The sequence below is a fragment of the Pocillopora verrucosa genome, chromosome 6 (assembly GCF_036669915.1).
Source record: "Pocillopora verrucosa isolate sample1 chromosome 6, ASM3666991v2, whole genome shotgun sequence".
Lineage (NCBI taxonomy): Eukaryota > Metazoa > Cnidaria > Anthozoa > Scleractinia > Pocilloporidae > Pocillopora > Pocillopora verrucosa.
The window spans coordinates 25,047,585-25,071,029 of NC_089317.1; the positions used below are offsets into that span (position 1 = coordinate 25,047,585).

The 23,445-nt window shown below is 38.1% G+C and overlaps 1 protein-coding gene across 3 annotated transcripts; it reads right to left on the reverse strand.

Annotated features, from left to right (window-relative positions):
• Positions 1-38: 38 nt before the first annotated feature.
• LOC131789634 (kinesin-like protein KIF16B) lies at positions 39-23,220 on the reverse strand. Of its 3 annotated transcripts, XM_059106818.2 has the most exons (17): positions 22,815-23,220; positions 22,533-22,574; positions 19,873-20,081; positions 19,406-19,479; positions 18,676-18,781; positions 17,798-17,870; positions 17,337-17,423; positions 16,580-16,708; positions 15,570-15,728; positions 14,100-14,165; positions 12,100-12,228; positions 8,286-8,409; positions 8,052-8,124; positions 7,534-7,643; positions 5,034-5,156; positions 2,710-4,517; positions 39-1,943 (listed from the first exon to the last, which is right to left on the reverse strand). In XM_059106818.2, exons 1-17 carry the CDS (start codon positions 22,974-22,976, stop codon positions 1,506-1,508), a joined length of 3,912 nt encoding a protein of 1,303 aa, XP_058962801.2. In that variant the 5' UTR covers positions 22,977-23,220; the 3' UTR covers positions 39-1,505. The 3 variants fall into 3 exon arrangements, with proteins under 3 accessions (XP_058962801.2, XP_066024667.1, XP_066024668.1); XM_066168570.1 differs by lacking the exons at positions 22,533-22,574; positions 22,815-23,220 and adding an exon at positions 22,101-22,290; XM_066168571.1 differs by lacking the exons at positions 22,533-22,574; positions 22,815-23,220 and adding an exon at positions 20,756-20,761.
• Between the last annotated feature and the right edge of the window lie 225 nt (positions 23,221-23,445).

Sequence of the window (23,445 nt, forward strand, 5' to 3'; positions counted from 1 at the left end):
CCATCCGGTTAATTTTACAGCTCAAAACCTCTAACGCAAGGAATACACACATGCCGTTCGAGGCAACTTTATTTGGTAAACGTAATTTCTAAATCCGGAGATTTCAAAAGAACAGTTTAAGGTACAAACTCTAACAGTGACTCCGATAGAAACGCTTTTTGATCTTCAGTTAACAATGTATCTTTGGTTTGGCGTATAATTCAATACAACAACTTTAACACCTTACACCTTTTCACGTTATATTACTTTCCTTTACTAACACCATATGCATTACAAAAATATCTGTAAAATCAGTATGTTTCAGTATGAGGAAGAATCTGGCAGAAACTTCTTTAGAGGAGGCCATTAAATTGGATAAAAATAGGAATATCGAAACTCGGATGTTTTTAAATATCTTAAGTTTGCATTACGGAGAACATTGGTCTAAATTGCGGTGCATAAGAAGACGGGAGTTAGAACAAAGGGCTAGGTCTTTCTAACGTTTTTAAACCTGCCAATCTGCAAGGCGCCATTGGATTAATCAAGTCAAGTGATACACTCGGATATGACGTTCAATCGCCAAGCTTCATTGATATCTGTCGTGCAATTGTCCCGAGAAAGTCTCCTATTTTCTGACAAGATTATTGAGCAAACTAATCAACTTACGTGTGTTTTCTTCAAGCTGCTTTCAATAAAGTTTGTTGCAGAAATTAATCGGAATTTCCGAAAAATCTTTCGCCCTTTCTTAACTCTAGGGACCAAGGCCCCAAGCTGCAAAATTATCTTCAAAAATTGATACGCCCTGAAAAAGTCAGACGTCAAAAAGTCACCTTCCGAAAAAACCTTTTAAAGTCATTTTCTGCAATACACCATAGTTGTCAGCAAAGGACAGGTTTCACTCAGGTTTTCTGTCTATATACAACCCTTTGAAGTGTCCTACACTGAACCAATCACTCTTTCCACTTGACGCGTGCGTAACATCGAGTTTTCAAAATTACTAATTACAACTTGATAATTATTGCTCAATATTACGGACCCTAGATATTTCATGTATATAAAATAATATCATATAATCAGAAGTACATTTCCGTTACTTATAACACAACTCGAGGTAAAATAATTTTTACCATAAAACAATACTAAAAATAACCTGCCTCTCGTTTACTGTTAAGTTAAATGAAGTTGAATATCTCTTTTACCTGGGCCCTTAAATTTTATACGTTTATTTAACTTATCTTATCGTGGAGTCTACAGAAACAGATACCATATACTTTTTAACACCTATTTGAAATACTAAAGGCAAAATCGGTTGGATTATTTATCATTATAGCTGAAGCCTGAAGCTCAGCCAACATTACTTTCTCACTGACTGCCCTTAAAATGCTTTAAAACTAAACTGAAAAAAAAATGAACCCAACTTAACAGTAAAGAATTATTACGGATCGTTCAAAACCAAAAAAACAAAAAACACATCTCTCCCCTCCCTTCCCCCACAGAAATGAAATAATAAACAAGGGATGGCTCCCTTAGTTGTAAAAGTCAGCCCCCTCCCGACCCGTGAGAATAGCGTCAATCCAAATACTCATGGCCAGGCCACTTGGCGCGGCCACGCAATAAGTTTCTTGAGGGGTCTTAACGCAAAAAGTAGTCCTTGTAGACGAGCTCTTGTGTGAACTGGGCAAATCTACGTACACATCTTGAATGGCTTGGAAGTAAACGATTCCCTTAGGCACACGTTGATGTTCATCGGAGTAGTAACACAGGGCACGTTTCTGTCTGTCTAACACAAACCAGCGCTTTTTCCATGACTTGATGATTTTTCCTCCCAGTTTTGACAGGTATCCTTTGCACGCATGCGCTGTGACGCGCACTGATGGACAGTTTTCTAGCACGTGACCTGTTGAAACCAAGTACTGGACGAGATTGAGGTCGTTATTGTCATGGTGTGATGTTCCATTTTTGACCTATACGATTAGCAAGGTCAAACAAAGTAAAAATTAATATTTATTGTACCATAACTGGAAGTTAGAGAACAATCGTTCTTTTCAATATAGTATAATTTAGTATATTCTATAGATACTGATGAAATACCAGGATTTTTCCTTTTACTAAAATCATAATTTTATCTTTCACGTGTGAGGATAATGGTGTCGCCATGATTACCAACATGATTAGACAATTACAAGAAAACTTCCCGCTCAGGCGCGCGGCCGGTTCTTTTGAAATTTCATCAGTATAAATAAAATAAACAGAACATTACATGGCCGCGCGGGGATACGAATTTTATCTTCTCGTGCTGAAAGTATCTCTCACTCGTTCGCCTCGCTCACTCGTGAGAGATACTTTCAGCACTTGAAGATAAAATTCGTATCCCCGCGCGGCCATGTAATATCCTCTATATATAAATAAATGACTGTTATTCAGACTCATAAAATAGCATCTTATCGCCATTGCGGCAAAAGCTCCACATCAGGAACTGGAATTTCTTATGTGTCCACAATAGTGACGAATGTGTTTCACCTTTCTATGGCTGATAATCGAGTTTACAAAAAATTGAACTTTCTCACTTTCTCTACACCCGATGAAGAATGTAAGCAACTGCTCTAATGTCTCAATTAGTTATCCACCGTTTGCCCCGCCCAACGTGTCACAGACTGATTAGGAAATTCTTGCTTTACAACACCCTTCCAAAAGGGTGTTTAAAAGAAGAAAATTCATCTCAGTTTTTACCTTGGCAGGAAGCCTCTCTTGAATAGCTTTCTCTGTCATCATCTCTTTCCGAGCTCTCTCCGCCGCTGCAACCCTTTCGAGTTCTTCCTGTTTTTGTTTCTCCGATAGAATTCTTTCCATCTCCTGTCTTCTCGAGCGTTCCATTCCAAGAGCTTGTTCAAGCTCTTTCACTTTCTGACCATCGTCTGCGACAGCCGTGTTGTTGTTTTTCTGCTGCAGTTCAGCCAATTGTTTCTCGAGTTGAACCCTTCGTTCCTTTTCGCGTTGAAGCTTTTTGGCCGTTTGGTTTTTAGCTCTTTCGTCCCCACTGCTTCCGCTATCACCACTCTCTTGCTGTTTGGCATGCAAGTTTTCCGCTTCTTTCTTCAACTCAATTAATCGTCTTTTCTCTTCCTCCAGGCGTTGTTTCCTCTCCTCAAGCGAGCAACCTTTTCCAAGCTGCGATATATCTCGCATGTTTAACGCAGAAAGAACCAGAGGCGCTTCAGAGCCATTGCATCTGATCTTCTTGTATTCTTTCTCCAGATTCACCAACCGTGACTTTTCTTTCTGCATTAATTCTCGCTGGCTCTTGAGCTCCGCTTGGAGCCGTCGCCTTTCTTCTTCAGCTTGCCGCAGTGTCTCCTGCTGTTGTATTTGTAATTCTTGAAGGCGCCTCTGTTCACCTTCAACCTGTTTTCTTTCTTCCTCTCTTTCCTTCTCGAATTGCTGTCGAATTATCTCTCGCTCTCGGTCCAGCTGTTCGGCGGCTTCGCGCTGTTTTTGCTCCAACTCTTCCAACAAAAGTTGCTCAGTTTCGAAAAACTCGAACTCAATTTGCCGTTCGCGTTCCATTTTATCCTGTTTGGAAATCATAGCGTCTTCGATTTCCTTCATGGCCTGTGCGTGCTTTTCCTCTAGCTCTACCAGTCGCTTTTTCTCAGATTCGATCATTTGTTTCTCTTGTTCTTGCTCCCGAGCGGCATTTTCCAACAATTCCATTCGTTCCTCTTCTAATTTGTCCAATCGCTCGCGTTCCTGTTGAAGCCTTCTCCTCTCTTCCTCACGTTCTTGGTCAAGCCGTTGTCGTTCGAGCTCAATCTGTTTCAAAACTTCTTGCTGTTGTTTCTCCAACAACTGAATTCTCTGCTTTTCCTGTTCTATCTTATTATTCTCCTTTTCTCTTTCTTCTTTCAACATCTTGATTTGGGCATTCAGTTCTTCTTCCAACTGTTTTATAACCACAGATTGTCGTTCCTTCATCTCGTCTAATTTTTTCCTTTCTTCCTCTATCAGTTCACTATCAAGCTGCTGCCTCTCGTAAGTTTGCAGCTCCTCTTCCAAACTGTTCAACTCTTGAAGCGCAAGTTGTTGCCTCAATTCTTCAATAGCGACTCTCTCTTTCTCCGTTCCTTCTTCTCCTTCTAACTTTGCTTTCATCGTCTTCAATCGTTCGTACTCTTGCTGCCGTTTCTTTTCCTTGTTTGCCCGTTCGAGCTCTTGCTTCTTGACGTTCTCTTCATACTTTTCTTGTAGCATGGCAAGTTTTTCTTTCTCCTCTTCAAAATGCTGTAGCTCCTCTCGCTGTCTCTCTAGTTCTTTAATTTGCACAGCTATTTCGTCTTCGAAGCTTTCAACAGCTTCTTTGTGCTGCTGTTCCATTTCTTGAAGCTTTTGCCGTTCTTCTTCAAGTTGGGATTTTTCAAACTCGATTCGCTCCACAGCCTCCTTGTACTCGTTTTCCAGGGACAACAAACGTTCGTTCTCCTTCTCGAGTCTGTCTCTCTCTTTCTTATCTCTCTTGTATTGCTCAATGGCAAGTTCAACATCTGTTTAAACAGGAAGAAAACGGAAATTAAAGAAGCATTATCATCTAGACTAAATAATTTCGAAAAATGCCTTGGAGTTGAGCTCCAGGGATGTTTCATACGGGTTGAAATAAAGTGAACAAAAAACATTTTTTTCTCGATCTTTTTAAATTTTACAAAGTGGAACTGAAATTTGAAGCTTTGGTATAAGTGGGGAACAGTAAACCCGAGAAACTGGCGATAAACTACAGAAGCAAGGACGAGAACTAACGACAAACGTCAGGATCGGGGATCAAATCTGGTGCTCTCACCAGTACGCCATGTAAACGAAACGTGTAAATACAGATTTTGTGGGAGGTTTTGACAAAGTACAGCGAAACTGTTGGCGTAAGTAGAGCTGTCCTCTCGCGAGTATTCGTCAAAAGGAGAGCTCCCACATCAAAGAACCCCAAGCAAGTAAGCTCTCATGAGCCACGGGCGCGAAGTGTCAAATGACTGACAAATAGATTTACTTAAATTTTCTTCGTCCTTACTTACCAGGATAATACTGATCCGGAACGATAGAGAATCGATTTCCAGGGTTGGATTCCTTGATCCTCTTTGCTTCTCTGGGATGGTTGAAGCGAAAGTAATTAGACTTTCCCAGGCAGATCATACAACCTGTAAGACAATACAATCGGTCACGAAGTGTTATGTGGCGTGACACGCGTGACAAAGCGTTTCATATGAACACGCGATGGAGATGATTATGATCACGCAACGGGCGAGTTCGGAAACCATTTGCATAATGGAAACGAATGCTCAACAACGCATTCGAAACTACGATTATAAGACAAGAGGAAAAACGAATATGGCAGGTTGACGTTCAAAAAAAAAACTGCAAAGACCCTTCTCTAAACGGTCTAAAATGATCTTTCGACTCCTTGTGATCATGCGAAGAAGATAAATCAGAAAATTCACTCTCTACTAGTAAAAGAAAATAAACAAACAAAAAAAAAACGCAAATAAACGCTTTGAAGAGTATAGTAAAAGCTCACAGCTCGTACTTTGCTTTTGTACAAAGTTCGATTTCAAGGACGTTTCAAAGATGTATTTTGTATGTGCAGGCAAAATAAAAATGTTTTACTTTCAAGCAAGTAACGATGAATAAATATCAGCGAGAATACCATCCGTTTAGATTTAAATATAGCCAAACGATATGAATATGTAACATCATGGCCAGATACAACAATATTGAGGAAATAGACACTCATTATCCCTCTGGATTCTCGAAGAACGGTTCATAAAACAACATTATGCCTAAATGTTGTTCCAAGAATGGATACATCCTAGTCAAAATTACATTGGAACGTTGATGTACAAAATGTACATCGCACTTATAAAATTGACTTGCAAAGTGCCAACCGAGAAAATGAGATACAACTGAAAACTAAACATCACCTATACAAGCAGAAGTCTCAGTGACAAAAGTGTGAGTTAAAATTTTAATCATTTAAATCAACATTTAAACAGAGGATTTTTATGCCTCGACGGCAATTTATAACGACATAATGTTTGGTTGGTAACAATAGTTTTTGCATTAATACCTACTGCGTCAAACGTGGTTTGTTTGGAGGCATAAGTTTCATTTTCTAATCTTACAAGTCTCTAATGAAACTCTCCGTCAATTTATCAAAACTACATTGAATGAGGTCCAGAGCAGTAAAATTAACAATGAAGAACAATTTCTTCAAACCAGAAAAACGCATAAATGCAATAATTGCGGTTTCTAAAGAAAATTCAAGTCACGACGTCGTTCGCGTCAACGAAACTAGAAATAACACATGCTCATCTTGTTTCATCCTGATCCTTCCCCGACCGATAAATTTAAGCGCGCAAGAAAATAGATTTAAAATTTAAACAAATAAACTACCAAGGTATGAACAATTGGCGCGTGCAGAAAAATAATTTAAACTAAGGAATATTAATTTGGAGAATAACTTACTGCTCAAGTGAGTTTAAAGATGTAAAACAAAGCAGCATGTTGACGCAGAAACTCCTTGCTTTGTTTCAAATTCTCACCGTGATCTGGCAGACTTGCAGGAGAGCAGAAATGACAAGTGCATTTGACCGTCTTGTGACTTTATATGACCCGACTCGGGCTACCGGTTGGGGTAGGGAGGGCGGCGACCAATCGTGTCAAAGGTAAGTTCCCGGATAAGAGCATTGTGAAGTGTAACAAAGAACGAGCCGAGAAAAAGGAATTCTGGATGAAGCAACTTTCAAATGTGTGTCGAAAGTGATACGGTATGGTGTTGGTTTTCTTTCACTTCCCTCTGTGATGGTTTTAGATTTCCTGTCATACTTTACCCAATCAGATGCACAACAAACAAACTCGCCATGACTTGGTCATGCGTCACTCGTGTTTCCAAGCGCCTAAGGAAATTTTTCTTGTTTATACTGACTACTCGCTTGGCCCTCGGGTTATTTTCTTTTGTCTTGTTAACACTTAACTAAAGTGGAACCTCGCCATACAATCGTCCTGCTAAATGTCATTTTTACGAATTATGCTGGCAATCAATCGATTTAAAAGCGTAGTCACTTCTGTACTAACAACCCCTTAATCCGACCACATTTTCCTGGATGAAGTTTGTCGCGTCAACGCTTCAACTTCCAAGATCTGCCTACTCTTCACTTCTGCCAATTAGCTGTTAAACATTTGCCCTGTTGATACTTTACAGGAATTAAAGGAAGTAGCTTGTAAGTGTTAGATTCGTATCCTCATCATCTGCTTGAAATGTTAGGCTAACTTTTCGAAGAGAAATTAAAAATCGCTCTCCTCTAGGATTAAAAGACCAATTAACTCATTAAACTACGTTCATACATGCGTATGAAAAGCCTCACTTGCAGGTATGGGAAAAACCTGCCCTCGAACGAACAAGGATTGGACGGTAAAATTTTTTCCTACGAAAAGTTATTGTATATCCTGCTAATAATTACCTCGTTTTTAAACCTAACCACATTAAGGTGGGATATGACAACACACGATAATTGTTACCTTGTGGTAGTCTCGTTGGCTCTGAGATGGGGATTCCATCCACAGAACATAGATTTGCTTTTGGATAAAGAACCACAGCATCCCCATTATATTCCACTGTGCAGTGCTCTCTGTTAATGAAACACAACTACATGTTGAAAATAATCCTGAAATCGCACTATTTTGATTTGATTTTAACACGCTTTGTGATTGCTAGAAAAGCAACTCGCGTCACCTAGTTCAACCAATCAAGTGGGAACCAGATCCATTCGAAACTTAGCCACACGGGTTGGTTTTCCCGCGCTCTGTAGAAATCACGTGCATTAGCTTTTGTTTCTTATTGGTTCATGGCCTTGTTTACGATTTCACGTTTGGTGGTCGTTGGTTAATTTTTTAATTTAACAATCAAACTACTTTCCCGTTCTAAATATGCATACGATACTGAGAAGTTAGCCTTAAAATTCCTCAAGGATATGCTGTGACAAAATTATCCACTCTTGAAATTGCTCAAACATGATAAAGACGTCTTTTAAACTCACGGTTCTATTCCTTTTCCTCTTAGTTGAATGTCGGGTTTGCATGTCTCTGTTGCAACACCGATAACTGTTTTTCCTATGGAAGAAATGACGGCAAAAAATTCAATAAATTTACAGCTCTGACTAAAGGAACAATACTTCTATCCTTCCATATACAAACATGATCCAAATTGTTTTCCTCTTCCTGAATGGTTCGCTACACGTAGATAAAATGCAAAGCCAATTCTAACAGCCTACCTCTTTTGATTGGACACAGCGTCACGCCAATACTGAGCCGCCCTCCGCCAAGACTCACAAAGTGAGGCTCATCTGTCTCAAACTTCAGCGCAGAGCCAAGCTCAGTGACAGCAAGGGCGCGCTCCTTTAAGAGAGAGACAAAGATTGATGAACACCAAAATAAGACCAACAAAGACGAGAAACTACAGAAAGATGTTGAAACATTTGCGACGACCGAAGAATAAAGAGTGCCTTTCAGAGCCTAAAAAACGAAGTCAAATCACTTGGTCATGTACTGTGATCAAGAAAGATGTAACACGATCTGAATCACAGCATCACATTCGGCGGCGATGTTCTGCCAATAGGGAAGTAGAGTCATTGTGGATTTAAGCCATTTAAAGAAGTACAATGGTTACGACAATTGGTGCAGTACTCTAGCAGAACAATATGAAGTAGTAGAGTGAATGCGCTAAAAAAATAAATGGATTGGTAGTGCTTGCTCACAAAATATTTTACCTCATCTGCGCTACCACAAAATTTGAGCTCCAATCTCATCTCCAGCCTGACAACCACAAATTTAGTCGTATTTTCACATTCACAATTGAAGGAAAAGCCACCTAAATTTCACGGGAATCTGGTAGACAAACACTGAAGTGCTAGACTGACAACTGCAAAAAAACTGAAGAAATTTCCTTAAAAAGAACGAAATCACGACGAGCTGGGAAATTCTGAGAAATAAACATACACGAAAATTTCAACTGACGAAAATTGCGTGCAACGTGAAGTATTGTTTGTTCCGAAAAATGGCCAAACAAACTCAAAAGTTAATTTCCTTCACGAAAAGATGACGCCGATGTCTTTTTATAAAGTGTTTCTGTCACTCACTCAAACAAAATTTTGAATTCGCATTTATCTTGTCGAGTATATTTACCAGAAAATAGGGTGATTGTCGTACAATAATTCCAATTGATAACAATAGATGTTTACCGTAACATGGAATGTTTGCAAGGAACACAGGAAAGGCCTGGCACGTTTGTACTGCAGGGTTTAAAATTACTGGCGTCAAAAGATAATCGTAGTAAAAGGCGCCGCACGCCAATAGGGATTTGAACATCAAATAGAACACTAATCTAATTCGTACGCGAAATTTATCTCCAATTCGCTCTTATGTAAACGCGCAAACATGGGAAATGAGATTTTTGTCATTGTTCTTTCCAAATAAGAATGAGAAATAATCTCTAATATGTCTGATTTCTTGCTCTGATAAAGTGGTTCTCTTAAATAAAATTAAATTTAGATAAGAAACGCTGAAAATATACTATAGTGCTTTCAGCAATTAACATAACTCACTAGCGCCTGCTGAGAGGACGCCAAATCTCATTGGCTACGAAAGACAACTCTATCTATCGCTGGGCGGCCATTCTGTGGCCATCACTTTGTGAATAAGCACACAGCATTATCGCTATTTATCGTTTCGTTTAGTCTTAAAATATCGACTTTTGGATCATGCTGTCTATAACACATTAAGACGGCTGAAGGTTCGGTATCTATCGATAGCTCACCAGATCGAATTTACTCAATTCCCTTCAGTCCCTAGCGATCTATCGGCGACTTTTGATCCGCATCGTTCCCCCTGGAAAACCATGTAATCCCCCCCCAAAAAAAAAGTCCTCTACCCCTCCCCCCAGGTGATAGAAAATAACTTATCCAATTTTTACCCACGTAAAATTATTTAATCCGTCCATGAAAGGCTTGTTTAAAGTTTGGCAAAAAACAAAATCCTTGGCCTTACATTCTCAAGATTAAGTCTTTCTTTTCCGTGCTGGATTTGCACATTTCTATGCCTTTTCAACACATAGTTCGAGACTGTTTTAACTCTACCAATTTCAGTTCGTCGCAATTGACAAAGCAGGTGAAAAAGTTGACTGATCTTGCAATATCGAGATTGCTCTTTCTATCACTAGAAGCGTCATATTATTATAAAGTATGCTTGCATAGCGGGTAATAAAAAGAGATCTGAAACAAAGTAATATGATAAATCCTCTCTAAGGAGTGGGAAAATCATTTAAATAAAAGCCATAGGCAGATTAGACAGCGCGAGATGTTTGGTTGGCAAATAAATAAAAAAATAAAACTTAGTCAAAACTGTATTAAAATTCAGGCCAGAAGCATCTTTAAGGCGAAAAATTTGACAAGTAAATTAGCCGGCTCAAGGGAACTTATCACTTGGATTAATGACTCATAATCAAGGCAAGAACTCAGAAGTGGTTTTTTTGCAATTTTGGATCTCTCCTCACGTTGTTAAACAAAAGTCCAAACAGAGATTAAAAAATCTTTTTCTGAGCTTTAATCCCACATAATCATCATTCGCAAAAAAATTCGACCCTTGAATATTACTTTTATCTCATTTCGAATTTATATTACGAGCAAAGGTAAAGAGTATTTGCCAGTTTTTTTACTTTTAAGTAATAACGAGAACATCTGCGATCTCTTAATGACGAATAATTGCATGTTCGACAAAATCTTCCACTCTTCTCTTCGATCCAATTCGAGCTAAGTACCGATCTAACTAGAGCAAAATTGATTTCAGTTGAAAGAAGTACAAAAACACCGCCCGAAAATGACGGCTGAGGAACTCTAAACAGTAAATATATTCCGATGTGGTAAGGAAAATATTTTTAGAAACGGTAACCAATACATCAATGAAAGGCCATTAGGGTGAAAGGTTGTTGCGTAGTCTAAAAGCTACTTAGCGGTTTAAAGGTAAGTTAAACCATCGGGGGCCTCCAAAACCAGTCGCTTTTCCTTTTTAGGTTTTGACGTTTCAGGAAATATCATAATGATGCATCTTAACCCAGTGAGCAACGTGAGAATTTCCAAGTTTTAAAACAGGTGGACCGCAAACATCAAGCAAAACGAACTGGAACTGAGAATGAAACGGTATTCGTCTTTGATCCAACGATTCAAAAGTGTAATTCAAACCCGGCTTAAAAGCAACGTCCATGAAAGTACCGTAAGAGCGCTATTTCTAATTAATGGACTGAAAATTTTTGCGAAGGGTTGAATTACTTGTGGTCAAAGATCAAAGTAATGATCACACTTGTGACAACACGGAAATTTTTTTTGCATAGTAGGAAGCGAGGCGACGGTGCTAAAAAGCCAAGTTGCTAAAAAAGAAGACATGATTGAGGAGATATAGCTTCATCACTCGTTGAAAAGAAGGCAATGATGTCAGTTGCCGCGATTGCGCAACTTGACTTCGAGAACGCCAAAAGAACAAACTTTCTACTCTGAACAATAAAATGTTATAAATATTTCTTCAAGAAAATACATACACTGAGAAAAAGCACAAATACCACATGAAAATCACAATTTATAGCATAGATTTTTTCACTACCTTCCCCTTGCTAAAATGAAATGCAAAATACACAGCCTGAGGAACAGGCTACGTTTATTTCAATAAAAATTTTCTGCTTGGAAAAGAAACAAGAAGAAACAACAAATACGGCCCATTTAAGAAGATAATTTCTACAAAGTCGAATAATTTTCCACTTTTTTTTCTTCACTTAATGAGACTGATAGAAAAGTTACGGTACCTGCCAGCTGATTCTTTGAACTTCATCGCATTACGAACCTCAAGTGCTCGACAAGTCTTACTCTGTTTATCAATTACATTCCGCTATCGCGCTATTTAACGGTTTCAAAGCATTTAAAATATATATGGATGTGCGCAAAAAAAGCGACTTAGAGAGCGACTAAATGGTTAACCACCGATGTCAGCACAAAAGAAAATAATGTGAAAACATCTTGAGCACATCGACTACGAAGTGTTCACCTCAATGAGTTTTTGAGTCTTACTCCACTTGTCCTCCCAAATTCCCGTCAGTCGCTTCATGAGATCTTCATTTTCTTGCAGTTTTTTCTCGGCCTTATCAACCCCCAAAGAACTGGGTACATTGCCACTCTGAAACGCAAAAAGACATTCAACATCAGGTCCATAAGAACGGTTATTTCCCTCAACCTATGAGAGAGATATTACACTTCGCGAACAAAGATTACTTTTTCGATCTACACTAAAAAAAAAAAAGGGAAAACGTATTTTACAGCTCCACCTGCTGAAATACTGCATTTGCTAAAATACGAACAATCCTCATTCTTCTGGCCAAAATTTGACTAAAGCGGTCGATTTCGCCCCTTTTAAAATTAATGGGCGGTAAACGATGTGGTTTGGTTCCTACAAGGCTAAATGAGGGAACCAACCGCTGGCGCCTTCTTTATATATTTGAAACATGTCTTGAAAATGAGGTTAGCAGAAATGACAATGTCGTAAAATGAACCACGTGACCAACCAATGGACTCAATTTTTCCGCCAACACGTCCGAGAGTCGACAACAACAGAAGAAAAAAACAAAACTACATATCATAGAGAGTCATTGCCTTCCACTGCGCGACCGCCAAAGATTGTTTACTTGCTATAGAGCTGAGTTTAAGTGGAACCGGCATTGGGCAAAATGGTAAACAAACTAAATTGTACAGTTAGGTCAAAACAATGTTAAAAAAACTATTCTATTCGTTTTGCGACAGTCAAAAAGAGGGAGAACGAGAGTCTTTGAAAAGAAGAAACATGAAATTTTCTAAGCGTCCTCGTGAGTCTACAAGCTCTCTAATAAACCGAACTGCGACAGAATCAACGGGAAAGAGCATCTGTACTAATTACTTTACCTTTTCCATCGGAGTGTACATTCGATAAAAGCAGTTCGCGACGAAGGATTTCACCTTGCCTCTTGCCTCGCTGCCTCGCATGGTCGATAGTTTCGCTTGGGATTCCAGAGTTTCAGAACTTTTTCAAAGCAATGCGCTCGCGACAGTAAATATGTCGTGTTGCGGTGGTTTTGTTGAAATGATGAAAAATAAGCCGTAGCCTTATCGACAGACCACCTGCCCTCTTGTCAAGCAGCTGGTTACAAAATTGTCTTTCGTATAGGACAACCTAATCGATCGCTTCAACGCAAAACGGACAAAAAAAATTCACCAACAGATAAAGATGAAAAGAACGCTGTGAGAACCGGTGTAGTTTTAAAAAATACAGAGAGAGCGCAATTGATCGCTCTTCTGTTGTTACGCCTCCGCGGGACTGGATGAAAAATAACTCTTTCCTTCTATTGTTCAGCCTTGTTCAAAACAGTTCCTGCGTATCTGGTTCGACAAAAGAGTAGGGCCAATTTGATTCCGCAGTCAACTACTGTTCTTGAATTATCAACGAAAATCTTTGAAAGCTTTCTTCCATTCGACCTCAACTGTTGAGCCTCAACAGGAAACTATTGCATTGAACCCGTCAAGAAAGACCATTGGTAACAGCATGTTCTCCCGTAACAAACCGATTCAAACCGCTCCTCAGTCAATAATTTTTGATTTGCAAATTTTAAAATAGAACCAAAGTTTGTCCTTGATTAATTTCATAAAAAAATTTGTCAAAATTTTAAACATTTTGGCCCCGGAACAACAATAGTATTTCATTTTTTATGAACATAACACGCTTTTAGCGCTACATAATTACCGCCAAGAAATCGAATACAGCTTATTACCATACAAATAATAGCAAATCTTTATTTTTGATTGAAAATATTCGATGGTAAAAGGGTTTCCCAGCGTATTATGCTAAAAAAATTACATTAATAAAGCTATGAAAGGATTCCGTTTAGGTCAAAAACAATTCTGAATCTAAACCATTATCAAATTTGGAAAAACATCGATACAATTACAGTAACATTCCCACTAATACTGGATGTGAATCTGTAATCATTTTATCATTGCGTGAGTCTGATGACGACCTACCTTCAACCTTGTCTTCAGAGTCTGTATTTCGAACTGGAGTTCTTTAATCAATTTAACATTCGCATCCTGAAAACACAAACAATCAAAATTTCGTCAAAGGAACTTAGGCTGAAAAATACCATTTTGGCAGTATACCCCTTCACGTAAAACCCAACGGAAAATACAGAACGTTTTACTAACGGAGAATTGGTATTCAGTAATTCTTTGGCCATTTCTGACGTTCGTAATAACCTTTGGGGACCATTTAGTAATCTTTAGGCATCATTTAACATGAGGGGGAGGGGGGTGAGGGGGAGGGGGAGGGGGAGGGGAGGGGGAGGGGGGGTTGTTGGTCATGTCACAATAAAATGAACCTGAGTACCCTCATAAGTCTCTGTAGTATTTTAAAGATCCCGCCCCATTGGCAGTCAATTTTGTATATCCCCCTTTAAAATCTGTTAGAGACCACTGCTCCCCATCCATCCCCCCTGAAAACCATATGATCCCTCCAAAATGCTCCGACCGCCCCCGCCCCCCCCCGGCGATAAATGATGACTGATTCCTTACATCATACAACACCGGCCTACACAGTTCCACAAAAAAAAAACACAACAACAACAACAACAACAACAACAAAAGGAAAAAAAAAGCACGTTGAAAAGAAAGATAATTCACGTCGTTGATCAAGATAAAAGAACATATTTCCAGATTTAGTGAGAGGAGAATTTTATTCCAGACGAAAAAAAACGGGAACAATTTGCCACCAAAGGCACTATGAATTGTGAAATGCTCTTTTTATATCATGCAGCGTACCAACAAACTGTGTACCCGCCTATTGGTGACAACTGTGTGACTGAAAAAAAGAGAGAAGAGCTGGGAGCGTGATTGACCATCGCTTCCGGTGTACTAAAAGGGAGTAACTTAAAAAAGAGGTCGATTTCCAGAAATTTAAATGTTTTCTGAATTATTTTTGTTGGGGGCCAATCTCAAGAGGAATATTTCCACTTAAAGTTTAATATTGTGTCTTCGCCTAAAAGCTGTGACCAGTATCCGAATTTTGGATCTGAAGGTTAAGGTTAAGCAAGGAAGACGACGCGCGCGGACGCGCAAACTCGTGAGGTAAATGAGTAAAGGCAAAGAAAAGCGTATTACTTAATGTGGCTTACAGATGATGAGAAGTTCACGAAAAGGTTGAAGAACGGATGAACAGACGAATGAATAAATAACAAAAAAATAATTACTGGGTTCTTCGAGGAAAGGGTACATATAGACGAACGAATATTCAGATGCTTGGTATGAATGAATGGGGAAGTCTTCTCCAGGGAAAATGCCAAAATCAATCCCCTTAAGTTCGCGCTTTGTAAACTTTCCTCGTGTCTCCTCTACCCGTGAGGGTAAAACCGCGCCAGGAAACCGGAAGAAAGCGTGGTCTTCCGTTTAAACACTATTCATATGAATGTACTATTGCAAATTAAAAAATAAAATTCTCACCTCGTTCACTTTTGGTACGTTCATGATATTCTTGGCCTGGTTGGCAAATCGCAAGGTATTAAGAGTCTCATTATGGGACGAAGCTGCTGGAGACACGGCTGCTACCATGACAGTTTGGCAATTTCCACCAAAACAGTCTTTTAAAATCCATGTCAGAGCCTGTATCAGTGAATATCAAGTTATCAAACACTGACGTCAATGACGCAGTTAACAGCTGAGGTATAAGCATTACTCAGCTGGCAAGTTTACTTGTCCAGCTTGAAACAATGTGTGATCTTTAAAGTGGCTTAGCTCCGGTCCAGAGAACCTTCTCATTTAGTGCATATTTCTGTCAGTACAAAATTTTTTAGCTACATTCCCGCAACAATTTTCACTTACTTTGATTCAATTCAGTATATGCTAAGACAAATCAACAAATAGTCTACAGTATTGCATCAGAACCAGAACTCCAACTTAATAACACCTTGCTATTGTGGCCTCTCCGTTTTGGCCTCAGAAAAAAAATTCTAAGGTTTATTTCCTCCACTATAAAGGTTTTGTTAACTGATTGGGCAGATGTGGCATAAAGATTAGCACACAGGATATTGGATCAAAAACCCCTTGTTCAAGCCATGGTTGAGTCATCGTGTGTGGTAGACTTGAGAAAGACACTTTGTTCACGCAATGCCCTTTACCACCCCACAGGGTAAACATGGGTACCAAAGAAGGGTTAGGAATATCTGACAAAATGTGAAGGGAGGAGGGGGAGGGGGAGGGGGAGAACTCCAAAAGACCAGCATCCCATTCAAGAGGGGTTGAAAAACTTCTTTGTTGCTTCATGCTTCAGAAAGAGGGATTACAACTTGACCCTTCCAGCTGGCTCTTAAGTTGTTTTTTTCTTCTGGATGGAGGGAAGGATCGTGAGAGAATTTTCCAAAAAGACAATAGCCCCAGCTAGTTGGCAAGGGCTTAAAACAAAGACAGCCTTTTATGTGTGCAAAGGCTTGCTTTATGCAAACTCATGTACTCACTGAATCCTTGTATGGGACAGTAGCACTGTTAGAAGACTCTGAGTCTGGGCATGCTAATGATGACATCACTCTTTCCAGGGTCATTAGAGACTTGTCAACATCAGCAGCAGTAGAGCAGTTATCAGTGCACTGTGAAAGACAAGAAAAATTTATATTACCAGGCAAGTAATACTAAATCTAGATGTGCTGACAAGCATCAAATCAGTACCCCAACAATGACAGTTACAATAACATGCAGTGATTAAAAAATTTGATAGTTCTAATTGATCCATGCAATGTTTAGTGAGCAGTAAAAAGTTCCAGTGCACAAGTTTTCAATTTTTTTTTTGTATCTATTGTAAGGTTATAATTATGGTTATCTCACACAACCTGATTATTGCCTTCTCTACCGTTTTATAGGGCTAAAACTGCTACAGAATATGTGAAGAGGAGATTCCCATGCCAAGCCATGGGAAATATGATAACTCCGTTAATCCAAGAGGACATAGGCACCGGTATCTCAAAGTTAATTTGCATCAATTTATTTGTTTTGTCTTTTTTTTTTTTTTTTTTGAATAAACTTTGCAATCAAAAGTTACTAACTACAGCTCTGGTTTTAGGATTGGCCTAATCTACAAAAGATAAAAATTAAGCCTGTTTCATTGTTCACACAACTTTTCACAATTACACAATTCAACAAACAGTGAGGGAAAATGGACATCAAATTATTGCATTAAATATTGTACAAAGTGACACTTTAAAAGTGTAAAGTTCTTACCTCATCATGTATGCTCTTACTGCCAGCTAAATCAACAAGTTGAATCACACTGACCATTTCACAGGGCAAGCCATCTTCTAAACGAGCCTAAAATGTATGATTACATATACAAAAAAGTTTTGAAATGTACAAAAATTGGACCTAATTCTTGAGTCATACTGATGGCAAGAACAAAAATTGGACCTAATTCTTTAAGTCATATTGATAGCAAGAATAGTTTCTGACTATTAAGCCCAACTTCTGGATGAGGAACAGGATAAAATTTATTCTGTTTGTCGTCCAGTGTGTGGTTCATGTTTTTGTCCTTGCAATGACTGAAAATTACCATTTTAGAGCTAGGGAAATTCACAACAGTGATTGAAACTACCTTTCTGGTCGATATTAAACTGCCAAAGTGTATGATGGTAATATGGATAAGAATGATGCCTATAACCAATAGCATCTAATCTAAAATTTATTACCTGCGTAAACCTTAAGGTGAAAATTGTATGAGAACCACTAGCAAAGGAGTTAGAAGACCTTGAACATATTGACCTGTAAAGAGCAAAAACAAAAAATGATAAAATATCAAAAGAATAATGTCACAAGTTGGTCATTTTGAGAATTTGGAGAAGACCATTATTTAAACTGTATATTTGTCATTAAAAATTTGTGTTAATCTTTGCTTTCTTGCTTACTGCCTGATTTAATATCATGTCTTCGCTGTTTGTCTTCTAAGGCAGAAATTATCATGATTAAGATGTTATTCGGTATCTAAGGTGATTTTCTGTGACGCTCAAAATGCCTGAAAGTATTGCGATGAAGTTCCCTTATCAGTCCTTGAGTTTGCCCTTAACCTAATATTGCTTTGGTATTCATTCTCTATCCAGATGAAGACCAGCAGTATGGTCATTCACATGGTCGGTTAGTTAGTATCAACAAATAAAATTAGATATGCTTTTTTTTTTTTTTTTCAGATGAGATAAAACAGTTAATTTTGTTAAAAACAATTTCATGACTTCAAAAGATATTAAAATCATCCTTGGAGCAATCTAGTATGTTGATCATTGCTCCTGGAGCTAATATCATTATTTGTAAATAACAACATTGTTCAAAAGTTTGATGAGTTGAAGCACATTCTAATCCTTTACACGTAAATCAACCCACCATAATAAATTGCCCCTTTTTTCCTAACATACACATGTAAGACAAACTGTATTAATACACTGATCCATGTTTAATAGTTGATTGGGAACTTTGTAGCTTTCCACAGATGGGAATGCCAGATTTCAGGAAATAACACACTAAGATCACGTGCATGATATAATATAAAAAAAATTGCTTACTAATATTGCCTCACCTGTTTTTCTTTCCTTTATCAATTAGCCCCAATGCTTCACTAACATCTGAGACTATGTGTTTAGTCAACTTGTCAACATAAACTCCCAGTTCACGGTGTTCTCGCACTGCAAAAGTAATTTAGAGAGACTTAATACATGAATGCAGAAACTCATAGGAATAAGAAAAGCAGTTCTAAAAATATATCAAACAAAATCTGACAACTTATGAAAAATAGTTTGTGGTTTGTATAACACTGGGTTTTATTTCCAACAAGAAGCTTATGTGATACCTTTTGGAATTTTCAAGAAACTTTTACCTGCAATGAAACACATCAACACACCAGCCACAAACTGTTTTTCATTAGCATTTGACTTTTTTGTATTACTTTTTAAACTATTAATATATTTTGAAGTAATTTGTTTTAGGGTACTCCAGGTAAGCACAAGAACAAAAACATTGGAAATAAAATATCAGTGCAGAATGCATTAAATAATTCATTTTTAAATGTCTTGTATGTATTTTTTATGTATCAAAATACATACAAGACAGTGTCCCCTTCTACTCAGGTAGTACCATTACACATGTTGACAGAGGGTTTGAATCTTTATCAAGCTGCACTTTCTTCTCATGTTTTTACATTCAACTTCCTTGATAGAATCCATTTGGGAAAGTATTCCTCTTCAGGTATAACAGATTTGCTTAGAATCACTTTTGTTACACCAAGATGTGAATTTGTTAGTTCTGCATACCTCTTAAAGAGTCTTGCCAGTTTCTTCTTCTCCCCAACAAATCCTTCACAAATTCTTTGTGTATTTCAAGAAAACTGAAAAGATAGTTTTAGTGTAAGTTTCAGAAAAACTAAAGGCAAAACTGATAACTTGCTAATTCATAAATGAAGAAACTGACCATTGCATACTGTGTCAAATTAATGAACCTTCATAGTAATAATTTAACCATTTAACTTCCAAGATCTGATTGTTAATTCTCCCCTCTAGCTGCTACACATTTCCCTGTAACTTAGTTATTAGAATTTGGTGTTAGATCAAGACAACAACCTGTACCTGATAAGTTTGAGAATTCTCAATATCTCTTTGCTGGATAAGGTACGGATATCATAAGGAGAAGTTATATGTTAATCACTCCTGGTAGTTAAAGGGTTAAAGTATCATTAACAACTTTAGTTAATAAATGAAAGTTTTTTGTTTTTAATGCATACCTTACTTCTGCCCTAAATGAAGTGTCATCTTTATAATCTGAGGCTCTTTTGAAAAGACTTTGGCAAATCCAAGGAGTAAGGCCTTGAACTTTATCAGAGCCGTACATAATGAAACTTTTACCACTTCCACATGCTCCATAGCTGAACACACAAGTGTTATAGCCATTAAAACAGGACGAAAGAAGAAACTTGCCAACATCTTCCAAAATCTAAGATAATACCAAGTATAAACATTAGCTTCTGGTCTAGAATTCCACACATATCACCTCAGGGATTGAGCAGGATGGTACAGAGGCAAGAATAGTGCTTTCTGCTGTGTTTAACTCTTTACACCCTAGTGTCACTAAGCATATTCTCAATACTGTTCTCTATACATTTCTCATGGTATTGACATAGAGAATTTGTTTAACAATCAAGAGTTTTTAGAGTGTGGGGTGGCCATTTTCTGTATTCTTATAAACTTTATGTTAGATTCAGCAGTGATAATGTATAGAGAAATTGGAGACTAGTCACTCTTAGGGGTTTAAGTTCAAGGGATGAATTTTCCAACCTGACAAAGCATTTTGATCAGTATTGATGTTGCTGTATGATTCTTGTCTACCTTATTCCAGGAGTTTTTCTCTAGGTTCACTATTTTATCCCCTTAACAGATAACACTAAAAAAAACTACAATTCAACCAGAAAACAGTGGACAAGGGGTCACCTTAAGGATGGTTCAAGGCTGAAACAAGTTTCTATAATTCATGAGGTGGCCCTTGGTCTATTATTGTCTCTTGTCTGAATTGGAATTTGAGTCTTTTTTTTCCTGTTGTAGCAAGAAAAATAGTGAACCTGGAGATAAACCATTGAAGTAAAGAGACAAAACATGCCACAATAACCTCACCTGACAAACAATGCCAGGCTAGGAAATTCATTCCTCTACCATAATAATTGGAAGCAAACACTGGCTTTATCAATTTAGTTGGGTGATACAGCTGGCATATCACCTGTCTGTGAGGGCTATTAGATATGAAAGGAATCCACAAATACTTTGTGAAAGATAATAGAAAAATAAACTTAAACCCAAATTAAAACAAAGATAAATCTGCGTTCACATTGTAGAATAATTTATCTGTCTGTGGACAAGAAAGCATTCAGGACTTCCAATTAGATGTTTATTTGGACTTCTGATCACCATTTATGACTGAATAAAGACTAGGAAAATATGTCTAATCCAGAAAAATTGGTGTACTGCAATAAATTTTTGTCTATAAGGGCTGTTATTTGTGCCTCGATTTATACTGACTGTCAGGTCAACAAATGCCGGTATATAACACTTCACTTACGTATCCATTTCATTGGCTCATGAGTACTCTAGGTAGCCTTGTCAATTGGATTTTCAGCAATGGGTTTCAAAGTTAAATGATAATTTGTCAATGGTTGGCTAACAGCCAGCTAACAATACGCTGATTGTTATCTGATTATGATGAATAGGAGCTTTTTGCGCCATTGGCAGGCATCTCGACTGGAACATCAGTGGTCAAATGGTAAAACATCAGCTAAGTTTCAGTCTGTGATGAGCCAAACATTTTCTCACAAATCGATTGCTTATCATTTACACTATTGCCTAAGGCAAACTATATCGTGCATGATTCATCAGGTCTATGCGAATGAGCTTGATCTGGTGGACAAAATAATTACAAGTAATTTTCATTTCTCCATGGGTAGAAATTTAAGTTCAGATGTTCAAACATTAATTTCCACTGACGTGGGAGTGTTTCAATGGGTACTTGAAGCTATTTTCTTTCGAGTGTTCTTCAGCTTGAAGGAAAATCGAAAATATCATACTGAATGTGTTAATGTAATTACAATTGCCTATGTGAGAGTTTTTGCAACCTTAACTTCACCTTTTTGACACAAAGGAAGTGGTTAAACATTACAATTAAAAGCTGTCATAAATTGAGTCTCAGCAAATAGAGCGCTCAATATCTACGCAAATATCGATATTCTCAAAAAGTGAGGAGGACCTTTAATTAAGTTCTGAAACAAAAGGTAAACACTATTATTTTTGTTATAATAAATGATGGCTGAACGTGTATTCTGCCGCAGATAACTGAACACGAACACTTCGGCGTGTCAAAAAGTAACAAGGTTACATCACATACAGTACTAGCGTCGTTATTTTTAGGCGATTTCTTAGGCATAAAAATATTTCGTGGAGTTGATGAAGTGTTCGAAAACTTGCCCACCTCATCAGTGGAATAGGATAAACAAAAAACCTTCCTCATCCGGCCCGAAAACATCTCCCATTTCGAAGAAAAACTGTCTTCTCCGGTCGCACCTTTATTACCATGCAAACTTAAATGAAAAAATATGAAGCGAAAATATATTTACTTCAAAAGATTAAACCACTTTAGTTCGCAGACGAATAATCATTCACGGATCATTGGACGACGATAAGTTCAGGTTTACAACCGTTTGGTTCAATTTGCCTCCAGAGCAACTAACTAAATTGATCGATAAATTTATTTATAGAATCAAACCACAATAAAAACCGGGAAAATACTACGAAACTCGAAAGTTTCTCGATTGCGCGTGATGTTATTGTTATTGTATTGTCTGCATTGAAGGAACTCAAGATTTAATATTAAAAAGCTTAAAGAAATTAGTTTTAATCTTACCTTCTCCTGTGGTTCGGCGAGCTCTGTCGGCAAATTACAAAACTACAGAAGGCAAGATTACCATTTGAATAATTAGTCGATAAAATTACCAATCTGGCTAATGGCTCCAAAAGTAAGTTACCTAATCCAAAACCAAATATTTTATTCAAAATAATAACAGTAGCTTTCACAGCAAGCGATCAATACACAAGGCGAACATTCAATATCCAACTTGCACAAGGAACGCAGGTGATATGGTTGTGACAAAATGCAATTTACTAAATTGGACTATGTGGGACTCACCGTATAATCAAATTTAAATAGTTTCTCATGGCCACTATCTGGATTGAGCACCCGAATTTCGTCGTTTTGCGTCCATACCACACATTCGTCGCCATTTTCCTGTTCGTTCTCGCTTAACGGTCTCACTGCTACAGCGACACGGACATTCGCTTCAGCCGCCATTGTTACGCTCGAATTCTCGCGCCAAAAATAGTTTCAAACCGCGTAAGAACAGTTGTTCGTACCACTACAATGCTCTATGTAAAATCACTTCGCTGCGTACACACAATAACTTCGTGGATTGCACGATCTGTCCTGCTTAAAATGCTTGTCAGATTACTCGGCAAATCCTACTAGTAGGTGGTGTGGGCTCCGCCGGAAAGGAATTCTAACATTGCTAAAATCGACTGTTCGGTGGGATCGCTAACACGCGAACAACTTCCGCCCGGATATGACGTTTTGAATGGGTGTACTGAATACATAACTCTTCCAAAACGCACCCCAGGATTCCGACCTGAAGGTCACGCTCTACTCGCAGCAGGAAACCAACCATTAAAGCATGCGCAAGGAGGCACTTTCAATCATTGATTATCGCATGTTCGCCCTTCCCCGCTTTTTCTCCGTTCAGAGTCGTCTTATCGAACGAAATTTG

Bases quoted from the DNA above. Each gene is read 5' to 3' on its own strand.
- LOC131789634 (XM_059106818.2), bottom strand. From the start codon at position 22,976: ATGGCGGCTGAAGCGAATGTCCGTGTCGCTGTAGCAGTGAGACCGTTA. The intron at 22,575-22,814 runs GTGAGTCCCACA...TGCCTTCTGTAG, and splicing joins TATTTAAATTTGATTATACG to TTTTGTAATTTGCCGACAGA. The intron at 4,518-5,033 runs GTAAGTAAGGAC...CTGTTTAAACAG, and splicing joins TCCGGATCAGTATTATCCTG to ATGTTGAACTTGCCATTGAG.